The 22,221-nt window shown below is 51.1% G+C and overlaps 1 protein-coding gene across 1 annotated transcript in view; it reads right to left on the reverse strand.

Annotated features, from left to right (window-relative positions):
• The window catches only part of ZFAT (zinc finger and AT-hook domain containing), a 128,739-nt gene that overhangs the window by 86,475 nt on the left and 20,043 nt on the right, over positions 1–22,221 (reverse strand). The window contains exons 2-3 of the mRNA XM_037048593.1: positions 21,470–21,646; positions 9,915–10,166 (exon numbers count right to left, since the gene is read on the reverse strand). Of these exons, the coding sequence (XP_036904488.1) occupies positions 9,915–10,166; positions 21,470–21,646 (429 nt within the window). The remainder of the gene's footprint in view (positions 1–9,914; positions 10,167–21,469; positions 21,647–22,221) is intronic.

A 22,221-nucleotide genomic window follows, 5' to 3' on the forward strand; every position in this document is an offset into this window, starting at 1 on the left:
CTGGCTTTCTAAGTGCTATGAGTGAAAGTCTTCGGGTGCCTGACCCCATCATTGGGTGCTCGGCACCTTTTAGACCTGGTGGAAGCAGTTTTACAGATTTCTGTCAACTGACTGGAAAAGGTCCCGAGTGAGACAATTAGTCCCAACACTAAAGACGGTGACACAAAACTGAAAGGAAATAATGGCAGACGAGATCAGGAGTCACCCAGAGCGGCACCTCACTCTCCACGGCCAGAGGGAAAGAGGCAAGGACCAGTGCGCATGCCCGTCCCTTGAGGAGCTAAAGGGCGGGGCTGAACAAGTGGTCTGCAAAGTCACTGCCAGGGATGGGTTTTCTGTGATGTCTGATTTGCATCGTCCCTGGTGGTGGGTTTTGTTTCCTTGTATTTTACTGTTTGGTGGCTGTCATAAAAACATTTTGAAAGGTCCACAAGTTGCCTGAGTCACAGGAGCTCTTTTTGTGGCCTCTATATTGGGTGACACACCAGCATTAATAACTACAGCAGAATGTAGGATGATGTCAAGAGGTAGAAACAATGTATTGTGGGATTTTTTAAAATAATGCTTTGACATAAACAATCGGGAAGATGGAGGTATAGGCTGACATGGCTCACCTCTTTGCACAACCACATCAAAATTACAACTAAAATATAGAACCACCATTACCCAGAACCATCAGAAATCTAGTTGAATGGAAGTCTGACAACTATAGAATTAGAGAAACCACATGCATTCAGACTGGTAGGAGGGTCACGGATGTGGAAAGGGTTGGTCCCACACCCATGTGTGGTGGGTAAAAATTCAGGAGGGATATCTCAGGAGTGAGGAGTCCCGGCCCCACACCAGGCCCCCCAGCCCAGGGTCCCAGTGCCAGGAAGATGAGGCCCCACAACTTCTGGCTGCAAAAACCAGCAGGGACTGAGTGGGAGGGAAAATTTCTGAAGCCCCAAGCAGTTCCTCTTAAAGAACCCACTCACAGACTCACCTAAGCAGGCTCACTCCCTCTGAGCTCCAGCACGGGGTAGCAGTTTGAAGGGCCCCAGGGGCATGAAGGGAGGAACAGAAGTGCCTCGCATCAAAGCAGAGGCTATTGTCCCTTTTGAACCCTCCCCCCACATAGCTGACCAGCTGGTGCCATATCTGAGACCCCAGCAACTTGGCTAGCACTGTTTCGCTGGCCCTTGAGACCCCCTAAGACTCTGCCACTCCCAACCTAAAGGCCCACCCAAGCTGCTTTTCCAGATGAATGGCTGCTCTTAGCTCAGGCTTTACAACTTCCTAAATCCGCTCAAACAAGCAACAGCTGGCCTCAGTGAGCTCCAGGCTGGGCACCATGAGCAAGCAGCAAGGTGAGCTTCACAGCATGGCTTCACCTGGAAATCTCCAAGCCAGCACCAGTAGCAGCCCTCTCAGATTGCTTTACAGCTCAGGCAGGGTGGCGCCGGGCTAAACAGAGGCGGGGGCTGACCTTGGCCTGCACCACCCGTGAAAGCCCAGGGCCAGCACGGCCAGTGCACTGCCCCGTCCTCTTCCAGCCATGTTGTCTGACACGGTCCGGGCCTGGAGGACTCGATTCAAGGAACTCGTCTCCACGGAAGAGAACGTGGCATCCAAAATGGGTTAACAATTGGCTGTTTTATTTAAATTATTTTACTCTTGCTACTGAATACAGGCATTGTACAGTACTTACTTATTCCTGTGAAAATCACCCAAGAGGAAGGGACAGTTCAGGGGAAAACATTAGTATTCCCCACGGAACTGCCTGAAAGGATGGAAAAATCCCCTCTAATGAAATAGCCCCTGAATGTCTAAAAATTATTAGAGTAACAGCCCCTCCTTTACCTTGAATAGGGATATATAGCAATTAGAATTAGACAAAGAAACAGGAGAAGCTGGTTAGCTGCTACAAACTAAGCACGAAGAAACGATTACCAAGGAGTTAGAGTCCATAGTACATAAAGAAACATTTTAGACAGAGAGATAGATAGCTAAGTTAGACACCACAAAGGCTTATAATGAATTTCCTAACCTCTGCTCAGTCTAGCGTATCTTTTGCCCCATGACAAACTCTGAGAACTTTAATAAACAATAAGACATTCAAACTGTGTACATAGAGCTATTTCAAATTGTCTGATTAATAATTCTCCTGGTCAAGACAACTTTTGTCCAATACAACCGAATGTATGGGAACTGTGGTACTTTTCCTGGTTACCTCTGTATTGATTTTTTTTTCTGCTTACCTGATCATGCTATACACCTGCAAATGTTAATCACTACCAAAAATGAAAATATAAAAACCTGCTTGTACTTGCAATAAACGGAACAGAGCTTCACTGTCCTTTGAGGCGTGTTGTCATCTGTTACCCATTGCGGATGCCTTCCCCACCTTTCAGGAATCCCTGGACCCTGCTGCAGCTGGACCACGGCAGTGCACAGCCACAGGCCACATCGGAGCCCCACCACCCTGCCCTGCACAGCTGATCCTCCACAGAGGGTGGAGGGTGGTGGTCAGGGGTCACAGCCAGTCCTTGCAGCTGACTGGCCTGGGTAAATCCCTCCCATTGATCTTCCAACAGCAACCAGGGTCAACTACAAGAGGAGGGTGTACTCAGCCCACATGAAGGGCGCACCTCAAATATCCAGCTTGGGTGACAGGGGAGGCTGTGCCACTGGACCCTACAGGACACCTACTACATTAGGCCACACTACCAAGACACGGAGTCGAAGCAGCTCTACCTAATACATAGAAACAAACACAGGGAGGTTCCCAAAATAAGGAGACAAAGAAACGTGGCCCAAATGAAAGAACAGATAAAAACTCTAGAAAGAGAGCTCAATGAAATGGGATAAGCAGTCTATCAGATACAGAGTTCGAAACACTGATTATAAGGATACTCAAGGAACGCAGTGAGGACTTCAGCAGCATAAAAAAGATCCAGTCAGAAACAAAGGACACACTAATTGAAATAAAGAACAATTTACAGGGAAACAACAGTAAAGTGAATGAAGCTAAGAATGAGATCAATGACTTGAAACATAAGGGAACAAAAAACAACCAATCAGAACAACAAGAAAAAAATCCCCCCCAAATGAGGATAGTATAAGCAGCCCCTGGGACAACTTCAGGAGGTCCGACACTGCATCATAGGGGAGCCAAAAGGGGAAGAGAAAGAGCAAGAAATTGGAAATCTGTTTGAAAAAACAATGAAAGAAAACTTCCCTACTTTGGTGAAGGTAATAGACATACAAGTCCAGGAAGCATAGAGAGTCCCAAATAAGATGGACACAAAGAGGCCCCTCCAAGAGACATTGTAATTAAAATGCCAAATGTTAAAGATGAAGAGAATCTTTAAAGCAGCAAGAAAAAATCAGTTAGTTACCTACAGGGGAGGTCCCACAAGACTGTCAGCCAATTTCTCAAAAGGAACTTTGCAGGCTAGAAGGGATTGGCAAGAAGTATTCAAAGAGATGAAAAACAGGGACCTACAACCAAGGTCGCTCTACCCAGCAAAGCTATCATTTAGAATGGAAGGACAAATAAAGAGCTTCCCAGACAAGAAAAAACTAAAGCAGCACATCATCACCAAACCATTATTACATGAAACGCTAAAGGGACTTCTTTAAGAAAAAGATCAAAACTATGAACAATAAAATGTCAAAAAATACATATCTATCAACAATTGAATCTAAAAAACAAACTAAGCAAAGAAGAACAGAGACAGAGTCATGGATACAGAGAGCGTTTTGATGGTTGCCAGACGGGAGGGCCATGTGGAGGAAGGGGTGAAGAGGTGAGGGGTTAAAGTACAAACAGGCAGTCACAGAATAGCCCTGGGGATGTGAAGTGCAGTACGGGGAATGGGGCAGCCAAAGGACGTACAACGGTGGGGGATTGCCTGACGGAGTGGGGAGTGCTGGGTGGGGGGGATAAAGGGAAAAGCAGGATAAATCAGGATAAATGTAATAGCATAGTCAATAAAATGTGATTTAAAAAATAAATAATGCTTCTAATCCGAGGGCCTCAGGAGGGTCAAGGGTAAGTGAGTTCAAGGCCAGGCGCTGCCTTTGGGCTGAATCTGTGGGGAACTCTCTAAACTTATGGTCTTTGTGAGGTGCCAGCGCGGGGGAGGGGGGGCGGGGGATGGGATGATGGCTGAGCCCTGTCACTCTGAGGTCTGGGGCTGGAGTTCCCACTTCCTCATGGTTCCCTCTGGTCTGTGCAGATAAAGGCAAGCGCAGCAGTGGCCATCTCACGCCAGCCCCCAGCCTGCGTGTCTGCCGGGTTTCTGACATCAGGAAGCACGCCTTGTAATTTCTTGACATCTGTACGTAGCTGCTCTTCAACCCTAGCACATTAACTCGATTCTGTGTGTTTCATTTCCTTGTGAAAAGAAAGTGTTTTAAAAAGCGGCCACACTGGGCGAGGTGGAGTGCAAACCCTGGGGTGGGAGCAGACACTCCCGGGAGCACACGCCCCTCAGAGCTGACGCCGTCGCCCTGCAGGGTCCCCGGCAGCTCACACACAGGCCGGCGCTCTGATAAGGAGCAGAGGCCAAGCATGCATCCTGTTTTAAGAGTAATGAGCAAAAATCCAACGTCTCTCTTAGTCTAGAAAGGTCCCATTTGCCCCTCCAGGTCCACCCTTCATGACTCTCCACCCAGCTCCCAGAGGCTGACCTGCAGGGTTCACGCAGGGCCTACTGTCCTCCTTTGGCCAATGGAGTCGCCAGCAGGCGATGGGCAGGAACAGAGCAGTCCCTGTCAGTCCATCTTAGGTTGGCTCCAACTTCTACCTAGGCCTCCAGCTCTCCTACAGAGTGTTGGTGACCACAGTCCCCTCTTTCTCTCAGCCCAGGGTGACAACACTACCCATTGTCCCCATGTTCCCCAGGACCTGGCCTTGCTTACACCGTCACCAACAATCCTTGGCCAAACTCTCAAGTTGTCAACCTGAGTGCACCACCCGCCTCCTGCCACATCCTGTGGGCTCCCCAGGGCCTCCGGGCTGGCTCTTCTGTCCACCCCCAATCTCACCTTCATTCCCTCCCATTTAAAGCAACTGTCGCAGCTCCAGCCCAGGTCAGCACAAAGGTCGGTCCCAGGACCAATGAGTGGACCCTGTGCCCAGGCTTGTCTCGCCATCGTTCCCTGAATCACTTCCATCACTGACCATCCTCCCCCGCCCCCAGGGATGCCCAGCAGAGGGTCCTCTGCAGGCCTCCCTGTCCTGTTCTTCTGCTTCCATTCAGTCCCCTGATGAGCCACTGGGGGCCCCAAGGCCAGGGCTATACACACAGGCACATGACATCCCCAGGGACACCCACCAGCCACCAAACTCAACATGGGACCAAAACTAACTTACCCTCTTTCCCCCAAACCTGCTTCCCCCCACGGGTTCTCAAAGTCAACAGGGCCATCCTCCACCCCAACATCCAAGTCGGAACCTAGATGGCCCCTCTCAGCCCTTCCAGCTTCCTGTCCACCCCAACCTCTGCTCTGGTCCTGGGAGTCCCACTTCCTTGACAGCTCCAGAATATGTCCCCTGCTTTTGACCCCTAGTGCCACCGCTGAATTCAGACACCTCGTCAGGCCACAGCACCACCTCCTCCACCATCCCCACATGGGCCACAGGGGCACTTAACAAACGCTGTTCCCTCCGCCAGCACTGCGGTCCTCCCCTCCTCCCCTCTTCTCCCTGCCCCACCTCCACTGCCAGCCCTTCTTCAGAATACGAGGCCCAGGGGCCCTCAGACCTCCGCCCAAGCCCCCCCCTGACCACCCTGCTCCCCCAGGCTGCTTCAGAAGCACCTTCTATGAGCTCCCCCAAGACTGAGTCCACAGATGCTCATCACAGTGAACACAAAGGGTCCCTGTCACTGTCTGCCTGGCCCACTGAGCCGGGCAGTCCACCTTGACCTCACATGGCCAGCAACCACCCCCGCCTCGCACCCACACTGTGGGGGCTCAGTCCCTGGTGGAATCCATAATGACCTATAGCGAGGGTTCAAAACTACCCCCATATTCTCAGCCCATAACCTAACGTGCACACCCACATGCACACACCCACCTGCACACCCATGCAAGCACACCTGAACACACCCTTCACTCAAATGAGCTTCTGAAACTTTGCAAAGAAAAATGAAGCTCATCAATACCAACACCTGAAATAAGTTCCTTGTATCTCACCGCCCCCCTGCTCTGTGCTCACCGCCCCCGCCCCCATCCTACACGAGTCCTCGGGAGGGGTGCTGCTCTGTTTCCCGACCCCACACTCTTGGGGATGGGGCTGCAGCTGGGTTTTCCCCTTCGCAGGGCCCTCGCAGGTTATGTCTTCAAACAGGACAGGCTGGCGGGGGACGGGCAGGTGAGGAGTTAACAGTAGGGGCAGTCATCCACTGGCAAAAATGTTCGCATGCATTCATTTACCACTAACACCGCACTAATGTTCTAAAGTACTAACTCCATGTTGCCCAAGAAGGAATAATTAACTCTCGGAGCACCCGGAGAGCCCACTGCTGTCGGCCGTATCACTGTATGGCCCCGCGCGGTTGCCAGAACAGCAGGCTGATAAGGGACCACACTCCGGGCTCCCCACCACCCACCCCTCAATGCTCACACGGCACTTGAAGAAGCAAATTAACCCACAATACTTGTATCTGACCTGCTGAGTACCACAGCTCCCCCTTCCCTCAGGCTTCCCACAGCCTCCCATCTCCCTCGCTTTGAGGAAAGGCCAGGCGAGCTCCTGCAGCTGTCCCCAGTGAACCAGCCAGGACAACCGGCCCGGGAAGGGCAGGAGGACTTTGCCTTCCAGGCGATGACCCTTTCTCACCGCACACTCACTGCAGAGAACCACCCAGCTCTCCTCGGAGGTGCCTGCGCTCCCACAGCTGCAGGCTGTTGGGTGAACTGTTGCAATACCTGCCCCACCTGCTCCTCCCGCCCCCACCGTGCCAGTCAGGATGCCCTGCAGGATGCGCCCCCTGGACACGGGGCCCTGCCCGCTCACACCTGATAGGCCCTCTGACTTCTAATACCTATTCATTCCCCTCTCTGTCCCCCTCTGCCAGAGCGGGACCTCCTCACCTCCTGCTGAGGTGGCTCCACACAGCCTGGCAGCACCAGGCGCAGCAGTCGCTCTGGCTTTAAAGGCTGCCGGACCAAGGCCATCTGTCCCATACCTGTCGGCCATCAGGGCTGCCACAGTGGGGGACAGCACTCCTTTCCAAATGGGGGTCACGATGCTCAGCAGCAACTTGTCTTGGGAAGAACCGTTACCTAGAGTCAGTCCCATTGTGTCATAGGCTCTGTCATATGCCATCAAGTTCCTCCACTGAGGACACGCGGCAGCCCACGCAACTTCAGACAGCAAATTCGACAGAGTCGCCTCCTCGCCTCCCAGCACCAAGGAGCAGGCTTCCACCACGCTGTCGCCGAGCAGCGCAGCCCCAGGCGGGCCTCCGGGATGCTGAACAAGAAAGGCTTCCTTCAAACAAAAGTGTCCCTAGCACAAGCCCTGCTTTTTGGGAGCGGTTTCTAGCTGAGACATCTGAACGGCAGGGCTGGCCACCGAAAAGGAGCAGGGAGGGGTATTGATAAGGAGCTGGACGCCGAGCACAGCACTGCACACATCACACAGCGCGCACCGCCCCAGACACAACCCACAGCACCGGCTCGGGCTCAGGAGACTCTGGACAAGAAGGACGTCTTATGTCCCCAGGACACAGCTGGTGGAGGACTCCATGGATGTGAAGAGGAGCCACGCAGCAGTGTCTAGGGACAGTCAGCAAACACTGTCAGCGCTCCCCACCCTGGGCGCGTGGCAGGGCCACACTTCCTGGCCCGGTGAAGTCGGACGGGGCCACGCAATCAGTTCTGACCAATGAACTGCATGGGCAGAAACGACAGATGCCCCCCTGGGCCAAGGGGAAACCACCAGGGTTCCCCTCCCCTCTTGCAAGGTGGACAGAGTGGAGGGGGGTGTCCCAGGAAAGGAGCACTATTGTCCAGGGCAGACTCCATACTGCGAGCACACCGAAGGCAGGGCGGGGTCAAGACCACGGCCCAGATCACCTCTGGGTTCTGTTCGCCTGACTAGTGCAACATACGGGCAGCACAGGGGAAGGACGTGAGCGTTACGCAGTTGGCATGAAGACAAGTGTGACATTCGGAGCCCGGGCCGCCCTGCCCTCCCGACTGTCCCAACACCACTCACTCAGAATGCTCTGATCAGGGCAGCCGGCCTCAAGTCAGCTGTGCTGTGGACACAAATACGGCAAAGACACTCGAAATATAATCTGAACATAAATGCCTTGTCTTCTCTAGGAAGGATTTAACAAGAGTAAGAGTACCTTTTACAACTCTCTGCATAAAATGACCCCAGAAATAATATGCTGGGAAAGGTTCAGAAGTCACTTTTATAAACCTGACACAGTGATTTCTGGAGGCTACAAAGTGTTTTTCAAAAACACCAGCTGTTGCACATAATGGCATAAAAATCTGTTTTCCTGGTTTCTTTTACTACTCACATGCAGAACGAAACAAATGCTGAACACACATCAAAAGTGTTACTTTAACTTGCTGTGGTTCAGTGCACAGAAGAAGTCTGTTTTGTTTTCCTCTAATTGTTTTAACAAGCTAAAGAGTCAAGGTCAATTGTTTGAAATGTCACTAAGCTGCTCTTTAGAAAGCACGTATTAGAACAATTACGTGAGAATTTTCTGAAATGTGATATGGTGCTTGGCACACCAAAGCGGAGCAGTGGGGTGGACGTGGGCCGCAGGACTGCTGGGCGGAAGGTCACGCCTGCGTGTTTGAGAGGCCCCGCCAGTGGCCAGAGCGGCTCCCTTCCCATGTGGGGTCTGGGGAAGTCCATTTAGTCGCTCAGATGGATGGATCGAGGGGCCATCCCCTACGGCAGCAAGGTGGGGGTCTCGTTAGAAGGCCTGGGACCACTGCCACCGCTGGCGTCGCCGCCATGTTAGTCACAGAGTGGAACGTGAGCCCCAGCGCCACACGGAGGGCACTTTTGTTTCTCAGGAAGCAGAGCAGGGCCTGAGAGAGGCACACGCCCATGAAGGCCGTCCCCACCCACAAAGCAGGGGCCAGCCTGCTCCACGCAGGGTGGGGGTGGCTCCGGGCCCCTGGCTTCCTCAAGTCTAAAGTTATGAGACTGGGTCTGAAAAGGCAGGTTTCCACGCCAATCTTAAGGGGTCCCATCCCGTGGGACTCAGTTAAGATTCTTGAAACGGGAAACCCACAGCACTGGGGGGTCATGGGCACTCGCCAGGGGTCGGGGGTGACTGTGAGCCAGAGCCCCAGGGAGACCTCCGGAGACGGGGCACTCCCGTCTCCCTACAGTGGTGGCGGCTACACAAACCCACGCGCCGCCTCCTGTGACGTCCTGATGTTGATGCTGCAGTTACATCAGACGTGACCACTGGGGGCACTGGGGTGAAGCGTACGCAAGGCCTTGCTCTATGATTTCTGCGAATTCCTGTGGTTTCTCAGACTTGAACCAGGCTGTATTATTTTCTCTGTGGGCCCTACGGTTTGAAATGTTTTATCTGCCAGATTGCATGTGTGAAGATAACCCCTTTGCCCACATTCATGGATCAACTCTGTATCTGCCTCCCCTCAGTGAGGGCCGAGGCTGACCCTCTCTGCAACCCCACGCCACCAACTGAGACGCCCCTGCGACTCGGGCTCGGTGGGCATCAGCCACCAGATGACACGCTCAATTCAAAGACGACACACGGTCGGAGCCCACGATCAGCACAAAAGCAGCACCTTCCCAGAGAGGTGGGGTTGGCACGAAACACGCCACTTCCGAGCAGTAAGGGGACCCTCAAACGCTGCCCCGCGCAGTTGGAGCTCTGCACAAGCCACCAGCAGGGCAGCGGGGCAGCCGTTACCTGCGCCGCCCTCGTCCCCGCCCAGGTCCAGCACGATGATGCAGACGTGCTTCCTCAGCTGGCGAGCATTGGAGAACCTCCGTGAGCACTTGGCGCACTCCAGGCGGCTCGGAGCCGGGCCGCGCCCTTCCTCCGGGGCTGGCGGGCCGGCTGCGCTCGGACCTGCCATGCTTTCCGACAGCTCCTCCTCGGTGCTGGGCTTCTTCGTGGACCCCTTGGGCCTGCCCCTCTTCCTCTTCGTGATGCACAGCTCTGCCAAGGAAACCAGAGGGCGCAATGGAGTCACACGGGCGACAGCACAGGCATGCACGTAACTTCCATACCTGGGAGTGGGTCTGGGGTCACATTTTATTAAAAAGAGTTTAAGACCATTGACAACTGCAAACAGTACCTTTAATGCTAATATATTTGCATCTAGATGCTAAGAGGTGGGGCGGGGCAAGGGTGGGCTCACAGTGGTCTGCATGGAAAACAGTACATCATTAATAAATGATAACACAAGAACACACCCCGAGTTTTGTGCAGACACAGCTGCAAAGTTGCACAATCAGGTCTGCAACGCTGTGACTGAAGAGACCCTCTGGCGGGGCCTGCGCACGTGCTGCCTCTGTGAAGTGGCCGTCGGCCCCAAGGACCCCCAGCTCCCTGCCCATCCAGGGCTTCCCTCAGAGGCTTCTCGGGGGCCCGTTACCCAGCTGTGCAAATTATTTCAACACACAATTATCATGGCGAAATTTTGGGGGTAAAAAAATAATGATAATCTAAAGCCACAAATTATAGGGCTAAAGATAACAATATTTTCAAGTTTCCTACCGACCTAATGATTTAAATGTCACGGTCAGAGCTGCTTTAGAGCAAGTTTCATATCATTCTACCGCTTCCATTTCTTCTTAATTGGCATGTTTTTTGGGTATCTGTCTCCAGAATGCAGGTAGGAACAAAGAGGGGTGAGCGGGGTCTGGGAACCCAGGGCTCTGGTGTGAGGGTGAGTGGTGGGATCCTAGGTGATGTGACTTGAGAGGGACGCTGAGCGAGCAGAGCAGGGAGTTGGCACCTCCTGGCTGACGTCCCACCTTAGTCAACTGTCCCCCTAGGCACACGTGCTTCAGCGTCCTCTTCAAGTCTGAACATCAGGGGCAAGGGTCTCAGGTTTTAGCACCATCTTGGGGGAATGGCCACCTGCAGGATCCGGGTGCCTTCAAGATCCCTCCCTGCTCTCTCCGTGGCTGCAACTCTGCACAGCACAGCGTCAGCCACACCGCCCACGTGTCCCTGTTGCTCCCAAGTCCGCGGGGGGGACCCAGGATGGTCCTGGAGTGGTGCAGGTGCAGGGCAGGAGCAGCATGGCAGCAGGGGCCCTGGACACAGGACCCCGAGAACTCAGGGAGGCTGCACCATCCCCAGGTGCCGGGCCATCTCTGGCCTCTGTACTTCCTTCTTTTTCTTTTTTTAAAGATTGTATTTATCTTTAGAGAGAGAGAGAGAGGAAGGGACAGAGGGAGGGAGAGAGAGAAACATCGATGTAAGAAACATCAATCCATTACCTCTTGTACGCACCCCAATAGGCGACCAAACCCGCAACCCAGACCTGTGCCCTGACTGCGAATCGAACCAGCGACCTTTCCCTCTGCAGGACGATGCCCAGACCACCGAGCCATGCCGGCCAGGGCTGTACTTTCTTCTTATTCCTATTCTTTATCCTATGAAAGCTTCCCGCCTTGCGTTCTCTTTCTGGTTCTCAGAATGGAGACTGTCTACTTTGTGAAGTATTAAAGGTTGTTTATATCACCTAAATTACTTTCTTTAATCATTTTTAACATTAGGAAAAGAAGCATTTGGAAAATAAATCATCCCCTAGGGCCCAAGTTCCCAGTAGGAAGAAAGGGATGAGCAAAGCGCATCTCAACCCTGTCCCAAATCTACAGTGTGGGGACAGCATCCCTACAGAGAACCATCCTTGTCCACCCAGGGACAAAAGCTAGCAAGGGACAGAAAGAATCAGCCCAAGATTTTTATTCAATCAAAGATAACATAAGCATTATGAAAAAAATAGCCCAACATTATTAAAAATCTAATAACATAAGCCCTTTATTTGCCCATTAATCAAAATTGCAAGGCACTTCCCTGGCTATTACCTCATTTTATTTTCATAAAAACCTTAAAGATGGATGTAGCCGATGCAACTTTCACTCTAGGAGAAGAAACGAGGGTCCCAGAGGCTGAGGGACTTGGCCGGTTTTCCAGGAGTAGCCACTGCGCTCCCAGAGCTGGGATCCGGGTTTCCTTTCTCCCGGCCCAGACCCTTCTGCTTAGTCACATGGCCCTCAGGTGAGTTCTAGACAGGAAAGGAAGCTAGCGTGTGGGGTGCTGAGAATCCTGGCCGAGGGGGAGGTTGACCAGAGTTCAAATCCTCCAAGAGCCCCGGTTTCCAACATAAAAGAGAAACACAGACTGCCTCTATGTCACTGAGCCACTGTTAATAGGAGAAATCCACCAAGATGCTGAGCCCAGGACTCGGAGAGGCTGGATAAACACAACTGTGTATTATGATGGATGTGATTATCAGTGTTCTGACATGGGGTTCTCTCTAAGAGACTGGTCCCCACACAGCCAGTCCACTGTTAGGTCATGTGACTCCTCAGTGTCCCCCCATTCACGTTCATTAGGGCTCTTTGCCCCAGTCTCTCCATTTAAAACACCTCACACACCAAGGAAGCCAGTACAGACTCAGCGGCATCATTACGCCTGAGCCCACGGACACACGGACGGGGTCAGCCTTCCAATCTCTCCATTTGCAGCTCAATCTCTCGTCAAACCAACTGGAGAACTTGGAAAAATCCCAAACACACCGTCAGGCCCCGACAGTCCATCTCCGTGATGTTTACTTCCAACCAGTCCAGGAAGCAACAAGGAGATGATGAGTTATTGATGAGAAAGACAGGAGGAGTGTGCGCCTTCCAGGCCTGTGGGCCACACAGAAACCACTCTGTGCCGCAGACGGCAGCCGGGCCCAGGACACGAGGCAGCAGGAGGCCGAGGGCACCCTCAGCCTGCTGCCTGCCTGCGTATCACCGGCAATGATGTGGACACACCACACCTCACCAATCAGCGATCATTACTTATTAAGCACACACACCTCAGCCCTGCGCAGAGCACTCCCGAAAGAGTCCTCATCAAAGCCCCAGGGAAGCTTTAGTGTGACTCCCTTTCTGCCCAGGGGGGCGATGAGGCTTCAGAAGGTGAGTTCTTAGTCCCAAGACAGAACTAATCAATGGCAGAGGTGTGACTGGAACCCAGTCCTGTTAGCATCAGAGTCAGTGAATTGCACCTCTGTGTTGGCTCAGGCAAAATCACAGTGCAGAAATAGCACCTTTTAACCTGTAAGTGCTGCGGACAAATGACGATGGTACTGCCCTGCTACCTGCCTCAGCACCAGCTGACCCCTGCCCTGAACAGGTGGATACAAAGGAAGGGGAGGGCTAGTAAGCACATCATGCACCTGGCAGGGACTAAGGCATTATTTGTCTCAGAGCCACTTTTGAAAGGGCCAGTGCCTTATGCTCCGTGAACAGATGACAAGAGCCACCTGCCTGCACCACCAGCAGTTTCCATGGCCGCGGTGCAGGCTGGGCCCTGCAGGAGGCCCACGGAGGGCGGTGGGGGCTGACACTCCCTGAGCCAAGCTGAGCTCCCTGGTGCTGGCACATCAGCCCTGAGCACATTTCGCCCTTGTCTACTCGGAAAGCACGGTTGTTCCCAACCCATCAGCCCAGACACGGGGCTCCTTTCTGTCATCCGCACAAAGGCCTATGGGCCAGCCTCAGCCCTGCCAGGACTGAAACCCGAGTCTCAGACTCCTTCCCCTGCCCTGTGCTGCCTACATGCACACAAGACGACCACACTGGGCTAAGTGCCCAGAAGAGGCAGCGGAGATTTAAACTGGGATGCCCACCGGCCCTGGGACACGTCCTTTAACCCAGTGACCACACTAAGCATCCCCCCTCCAGCCCAGACTTCATTCAGAGAAGCACTGCAGTCCGTTGGTGCCTGGCTGCCAGCCAGGAAGTAGACCTGACAGAAGGAGAGCCCGGGCCTGCCCCAGGCCCAGCACCCAGTACTGCACCCAGCACCACACCCAGGCACACTGCAGGTGCCCGGTTACCGAATAAAGAAATGTGATAAGGAAAGGGGACAGGAGGGAAGGCAAAATGAAAAGGAGAAGAGAAGTCCTTCTACCGAAAGTCTGAGAGCAGGAAGGAGCTGGAGGAGCTGAACCAGACTCCCAGGAGACCCACAGAAATCCCCTCCCGCAAGCCCAACTGCCCAGCCCCCCTCGGGATGAATGAGTGTGCGCACACACATTCTCTTACACACACACACACACATACACAAGAGGGAGAATGAGCTTGGTCCGTTCAACAACTCGTTCTTGGAGCACAGCCAGACTTGATTAGAAAAGGGGAAGGAGTACGGAAGGGTCTTCTGCAGACCACGTCCCACATGCCCGAGAAGACTAAAGGCTATAAAATGAACCAGAGGATTTAGGAACCTTGTGGTACAAAGAGAGACCAAAATAATAAATCAATCACTCAGCTAGAAGTTTAATTAAACCATTTCAAGTATCTCTCAACCTAAAATGAATTGTGAAGGTTAAACCTGAATAGAAATCATCAGAGACAAACTAAGCCTTTACAAGCCTCAAATTTTATGGACTTACACAAAGAAAAACAGAAGAATTGGAATTCTTGATAAAAGATTTTTAAAGAAATTTTCTCGTATTTAGAGTTTGAGTTACTAAAGACTTAAGAAATACTTTTTTAAGTTAGACAGCACAGGCAACTACTCTTTGTACATACAAGTAAATAAGAGAAAACGTATTTAAGAATTTAAATCAAAAGTAAATTAGCCCCAGTTGGTATGGCTCAGTGGACGGAGCACCAGCCTGTAAACTGAAAGGTCACAGGTTCGATTCCTAGTCAGGGTACAAGCCTGGGTTGCAGGCCAGGTCCCCAGCTGGAGCATGGGAGAGGCAACCAACTGATGTATATTTTGCTCATTGATGTTTCTCTCTTTCTTCTTCCCTTCCCCTCTCTCTAAAAATAAATAAATAAAATTTAAAAAATAAATGAGTTAATAAGGAAAAGAACTTCTAAAAGTAGCTCAATGGTAATAATTTGATTACACTCAGAGTTCCAAAAGACCGCAAAGACATTTTGACGCTAGACAGACCCAAATCCTATCCCCCACCGCCCCGCTCGCTAGCCAGGTAACCGTGAGTGCGGGCACGCCTCGTCCCACTGTGCCATGCTTCACTGTGCTTCACAGATGCTGCGTTTTCACAGTTTGAAAGCAAGACTCTTCACCAGCAAAACGATCGCGACTCACTTTACTACAGTAGTCGCTTCACGGGGGCGGACAGAGCCAAACCCAGAGCGCCCCCCAGGCCTGCGCGTGTTTGACCTATATTCCTCATTCGTAAAGTCTGGGCATCCGAGTGGGGTTGGAAGGCCTGAGCAACAGTGTCGCCCAACAACACCCAACACACACAGAAAACAGACCGCCCAGCAGCCGCAGAACACAAACCCTTCCAAAGCAGACACGGAGATTCTCCTGGACAGACCACGTATGTATTAGATCAAACCTCAATAAATCAAACCTCAAAAAATTTAAAAGGACTGAGATCATATGAAGTATATGGACTAAAATTAAAAACAACAGAAAGAAATCTGGAAACTCCAAAAAAGAATGAAAACTAAATCTCCTCTCCTTAATAACAAATGCTCAAAGCAGAGTTGTAAGGGAAATTGCAAAACACATTGACTGAGATGAAGAAAACAAAAGCACAACATCCCAGAACTTCCAGGATGCAGTGAAAGCAGTTCTTGGAGGACAATTTATAGCCACAAATGCCTCTGTTAAATAAAGAAGAAAGATCTCAAATCAACAACCTACCCTTCCAACTTAATAAAGTAAAAAAACAGAAGCGAACTAAACACAAAGCAAGCAGAAGAACAAAAATAATAAAGATTAGAGTGGAAAAAAGATGAAATATAGAGAAAGTCAACAACATTAACAGTTTTAGGTCAACTCAGCAAGAAGAAGAGGTTAAGATTCAATTGCTACAATCAAGAATGAAGGAGGGAATATTACTATTGACTTTACAAAAATCAAAAAATTCCAATACTGTGAACCATTGTATGTCAATAAATCAGATAAATTTCATGAAATAGAAGATGTCCTGGAAAGACACAAACTCCTGAAGGTAGTTCAAGAAGAAATAGAAAAATAGGAATATCCTATGACAAGCAAAAAGAGTGAATCAGAAATCAAAAACCTTCCCACCAAAAATAAAAAGCCTAACTGAATGGCTTTACTGGTAAATTCTTTCAAAAATAAAAGAAGAATTAACACCAACACTCAAAAATCTTCCAAAAACAGAGGAGGGGACACTGCTCAACTCATTGTACAAGGCCACTATTAACTGATCCCAAAACCAGACAAAGATATCAAAGACAATACGCCAACGTCTCTGAATACAAATATTTCCACCAAAATGCTGGCAAACCAAACCCAGCAGCATATTAAAGGGACTACACAATCTGACCAAGTAGGACTTACCCCAGGAATGCAAGGGTGATTCTATGCATGAAATTCCATCCATGTAATACCCGTGTCAACAGGACAAAGGGAAACATCCCACATGAGTGTCTCCACAGACAGAAAAGACGTCTGACAAAGTCTAACACCCTTTTATGATAAAAACACTCAACCAACTGAGAAGGGAACTTCCCTAACCTGATAAAGTATATTTAAATAGGCACCACAGATAACATCACCCCTAATGGTGAAAGGCTGGACGCTTTCTCCCCAAGATCAGAACAGAACAAGATGTCTGCTCTTCTCGCTTGTATTCAACACCGTACCAGAGTCTCTAGCCAGGGCAGTTAGGCAAGAAAATCAAGTGAAAGGCATCTGGGTTGGGAAGGAAGAAGTAAGACTACCTCCAGCTGCACATGACAAGATCATACAAGGGTAGATTCCTGAAGACTCTCCTAAAAAACTATTAGATCTAACGAACAAGTTCAGCAAGGTGGCAGAATACATGACCGATACATGAATAACAGTTGTGTTTACTAACTAGCAGTGAACAACCTGAAAATAAAAATAACAAATTTATTTCCTTAGCAGCATCAAAAACATATAAAATACTTAGGAAAAAATCCAAGGAAGTATGAGGCTTGAACACTGGAAAATACAAAACATTGCTAAATAAAAAAGACCTAAATGAGTAAGAAGACACGCCATGTTCATGAATTGGAAGGCTTAGTATTAAGAGAGCAATAGTCCCCAAACTGATGTACAGATTCACACGGTCTTTATCAAATTCAAAGTGCTTTATTTGAAGGAACAGACACACTGATCCCAAAAACCATATGAAATATAAGAGACCCTGAAGAGTGAAAACAATCTGGAAAAAGATCAAAGCTGGAGGACACAGCTCTCCTATCTCAAAATTTACTACTGCTCTGAGGACAGATGTACAGACTAATGGATGAGAACTGACAATCCAGACTAATACCCGTACCTCTGAGGTCAGTGATTTTTACCAAGGGTTATGTATGGACCATCCAGTGAGGAACTTGGGAGGGGAGACATGCCTTCTCATTTTACATTATTTTAATCTTTTCCAACAAGGTGTTACTACTTTTGCAATTCAAACTAAGGAAGCACAAAGAAATAGTGAAATGGCTCTGACGGGTTTCCCTGCACAGAGCCTGACCAAGGAGAGGCCCCCGAGTGCACTGGGAGTGAGGGGAGCTTTACACCCGTGGGTCCACCTGCAACAGCACGGAGGGCGAGTTCTGGGGTCTCGATACCCCGCTCAGCTGTTGGTGGGGCCCCCAGTCTGGACAAGGAGAAGGAACAGGCCCACCTGTGAAATCACACCACCAAAGGCACTGCAGAATCATTAAGAGGAGTATGCTCCTCAGCAGGGCTCCCAGGTCTCGAAAGTCTGCGGAGCTCTGGTTCGGATGAGGGGGAGCCACCGAGCCTTTCTGAGTGGCTGGTGGCAGGTAGCATGCAATGTTTCCTCTGGAGGCGGAGGGGCAGCAGAGCCACGGGTATGGAAACAAACAACCCAAGGTGACCAGTTCGACTGCCCCACAGCGAAGGGGTGTGCGCTGGGTCAGACTTCGTGCCAGGGCCTGGGGCCAAAGAGCAGAAGCACCCCAAAGACCTCCCTTGGGCGTTCCCGACAAGCAAGAGAAAGGGACAGAGGCAATGAATATGCCCCCAGGAAGGACAGAACCGAGACACATTTGTGGGGTTGCAGGAGCCCAGTGAAGGGCCTCCTACCCCACCCAGGCCAAGGCTAAGTTCCTAGAGGCCACCTCAAACGGACTGAGTCTTAGGCAAGTGCAGGGTGAGCCAGGCTGAGACACCTCTGAGGGGCTTTCTGGGCAGAGTGATGGCCAGTGGCTGCAGACTGATATCAAGAGGGACAGGATGAGCATGGGGGCTGGCTGCGAGAGAGACACAGAGGCAGGGGTTCTCCCGGAGGGCGGACTTCAGGGTGAAGTCCTGTGCCATCTTTAACAAACATAAGTAAGGAGGGACAGGGTGGAACTCAGGTGTGTGTACCTTATAAAACACCAACGCACGCAATTCCACATGAAATTCTATCCGCTTATGGCCATGCATTCATTTATTGTTTATAAGTGAAGTGAAAAATGCCAATTATTTTATCTCTTATTCACATTTCATTTTAGTAGGAAGATCTTAATAAGCAAAGCTGAATAAAAAGAGAATTAAAACCTTGGAAACAGGCTTTCTCAGAGTTCTTTTCTTGTTAATCCTTCAGACTTCTGTCTGACTTATGAATTTTACGAAAGAGATTACCCATTTTCCCGCACGTGTAGAGTCAACTCCAGAGGCAGGGCGGCGACACCTGGAGTTCTCGACCGAAGCTCTGATGCCCTCTACCTGCTCAGCCAAACCCGTTGGAGAGCAGGGAGTGATGTGGGGTCACCGAGGCTCTACCTGCAAGGTCAGGAAGGCTACGCCCAACTTCCCCCTCCAACTGGGTGGCAGAGAGTGGGCTGGCTGAGCTTCAAGGCCCCTGGCACTAAGAGCTTCTTTTTTTCTGCAGCTTTATTAAGAAATCATTGACAAATAAAAATTGTGCATCTTTAGGTTGTACATGTGATTTTCAAGAGGTACAAGATGATTTAATATATGTCTATACTGTGAAACGCTTCCTGCAGTCAAGTTCATTAATAGGTCCACCACCTCACATCGTAACCACCTTTTGGAGTGTGGCGCGAACACTGAAGGTCTACCCTCTCAGCAGACTTCAAGGACGTGGACAGACACGGTCTCATTTGCACTCACCGTGCTGTACCTTTGACCCCCAGATCTCACCCGAACGTCTGTGCATGTTCATCAACACAGCCCCCTTCCCCCGACCCCTGGCAACCTCTGGTTCTTTCCTCTGGTTCTGTGACATTTGCTTTTTCAAACTCCATATGTGAATGAGACCACACAGGATTTGTCTTTCTGTGTCTGGCTTATTTCACTCAGCACGACGTCCTCCAGCTTCATCCGTGCTGCGAAGGGCAGGGCTTCCTTGTTTTTCATGGCTGAGCAACATTCGAGTGTGTGTGTGTGTGTGTGTGAGACACTTCCCAGGTGGGTCCATCTGTCCACTGACACTCAGGTCGTTCCCACAGCTGGTCTGTCGTGAAGGGCGCTGCGGGGAACAAGGAAGTGCTAGCGTCTCTCTGAGACCGACGTCACTTCCTTCGGACGCGTGCCCAGAAGAGGGACTGCCAAGTCACGTGACAGCTCCGTTTTTAATTTCATGAGGAAGCCCCATACTGCTTTTTCCATGGTGGATGCACCGACTTACACTCTCTCACCAGGGGACAAGGTTCCCTTTCCCCCAAGTCCTCTCCAGCACACGAGCTCCTGTCTCTTTCCTGCAGGCATTCCAATAGGTGTGTGGTGACACCCTCGTCACAGTGCTGACACTCATGTCCCTCATGACCAGTAGTGATACTGAGATTATGTCCAACTACCTGTCGGCCACCTGGACATCATCTTTGGAAAAAGTCTATTCAGGCGTTGGCCTGTTTGGTAATTGGGTTATTTGGTAGATGCCTGGGGCCTGACACAGACCTCTGTGCCCCCTGCCCTTCCCCCGTGCAGACAGAATCAAATGTGAACTGTCAGGCAGGACGTGAGCATGAGGAACCGCCCAGGGCGCCCCTGCCTTCTCGGTGGTGAGAAGACAGATCTGTTCACGGGCCCCGGATGGGCTGAGGGAGGCCCGGACACCCCACTGACAGGAGTCGATGGGGTCGGGCCGCAAACACGACCGTCCTCCTTGTCTGCCGTGACTGCCACGGGTGTGGATTCTCTCTGTTTTCACCTTACGCAGCTCAGAGGAACGGGAACAACTCATGTCTCAACAACTTGACGCTCTGTTGGGTGTATTCTTCCGAGCACCCTGGGAACGGCCAGAGAAACGCGTTAACCAGCCTTCTGTCTGGAGTCTGTCCTTGTTCGCTGGGTCAGACAGGTGATCAATGAGCCGGCCCGTTTATTAGAAATGCATCTGAGAATTCCCAGGAATGAGCAACTGGATTATTGGTGTGACTAACGAACCCTGCAAGGGGACAGTCACTGCCCCAGACAGGGCTCCTGCACAGGAGACTGGCCGCTGTCTGTCACCACAGAACAAGAGGTTCATGGGGGCTTTTGCTAACTCCTGTCTGCAGCCGCTCCTCCTGTGCCACATCCGTTCTGCGTCTGTGGGGACCTAATTACGCTGCAAGACGCTTCCTCCGACCCCTCCGCCTGCTGCCTCTGATGCCACTCAGGGGAGATGACCGGACACTGCACCCCAGATGTACCTCCCCACGCGAGCTGGGACCGTGAAGGACTCCATGCAAAGCAAAGCTTTTTGCAATTAGAATCCTTGGTCCAAGCATACATAATCAGTTAGGAAATGCTGTCCTTAAGAGGATATACATTTATTTACCACGTATGTTGTAAGAACAGCTTCCTGTAGCTATATGCTTTGACTCAGTCCTCACGGCCCACCTTGCGACAGGAACATGTGTCTGTATTTAGGTACACAACGTGAGGCTTAGAGATGTAACACCATTTGCTTCAGGTAACGCAGCTGGTAAGTGCTAGAGCCGGGTTACACCCCCACTCACCTGACACCAAGGTCCCGTCTTGTAGCCTGTTGGATGATGCCACCTCCCTGCATTCACTGCCTCACTCAGTCTCTCACTCCTTCTTCCATCCACCAACCGGGCACAGGGAACTCAAACGCAACCCCGCCTGAGCAGATCTACACTGGTCTAGACCGCCATCGGACTTCTGGGCTGGCTGCTCGGGTTCTCCACGCACCTAAGCCCACCAGACAAAAACCAAGGACCCCAGACAGGAACGCGGAATCGGTGTGTTTGAGAGCACATCAGCATCGTCGCCACAGACACGCGCACCCGCAGGGGCGCCTCCCGCCCGGGGCCCTGCCCCCTTACCATCTCCCGTTGTGCTCGGGTTGGTGGGTTCGGGTGTGCTCAGAGGCCTGAGGGGAATGATGATCTCGTCGACATTGATCCCTTCTTCCGAGTGCTTCTCGGACACGTGGGAGAGGAGTTCCGACTGACTCGGGGAGAAAAGGTTACAGCATTTGCACATGAAGATGGCCGGGTTTTCTGCAAGAAAAAAAGTGTTGTTATGTTATTGCATCTTCACAGAAACAATAATTCCTTCCAACGACCTCAGCAAAACACTGAAGGCCGCCCGTCTGGGCCTTCGCTGGCCTCCAGCTGACCGTGTCTCTCATGGACTCCCGCCCAGCCAGGAAGCTCACTCCCACCTTCCGGCGGCCCCTGTTGCCAGACGAGTCTGTCTTCAGTTTTTCAGAACCTCAGTCCTCTGGACCAAGTCTGACGTGGACCTCCCTGCGACCCAAACCTCCCCCCGAGCCTGCATTCCAGTAACAGCACAGCAAAGTGGAGAACGAGTATAGGACTTGAAAATTATGCCCACCCCTCAAAAAGCACCCATGGCGACAGCAATCAGGTATTCTGGCTGCACTGTCCTTAAGTTGGGGCGAGAAGGAACGGTCAAAGCAACATCTCTCAGGAGCTGAGACACCTTTTCACGGGCTGGCATGGAAACTAAGAACGAGAAAAACAGGAACCTGTCACTTTTCTAAGCCGCTTCTTTCCTATTTAAAGCACCGTCACCATTCACAGACATTTCCTGATAGTCCATTATGTTCATC

Source organism: Sturnira hondurensis, unplaced genomic scaffold (genome assembly GCF_014824575.4).
Source record: "Sturnira hondurensis isolate 20B ecotype Veracruz unplaced genomic scaffold, ASM1482457v3 Scaffold0006413, whole genome shotgun sequence".
Classification (NCBI taxonomy): domain Eukaryota; kingdom Metazoa; phylum Chordata; class Mammalia; order Chiroptera; family Phyllostomidae; genus Sturnira; species Sturnira hondurensis.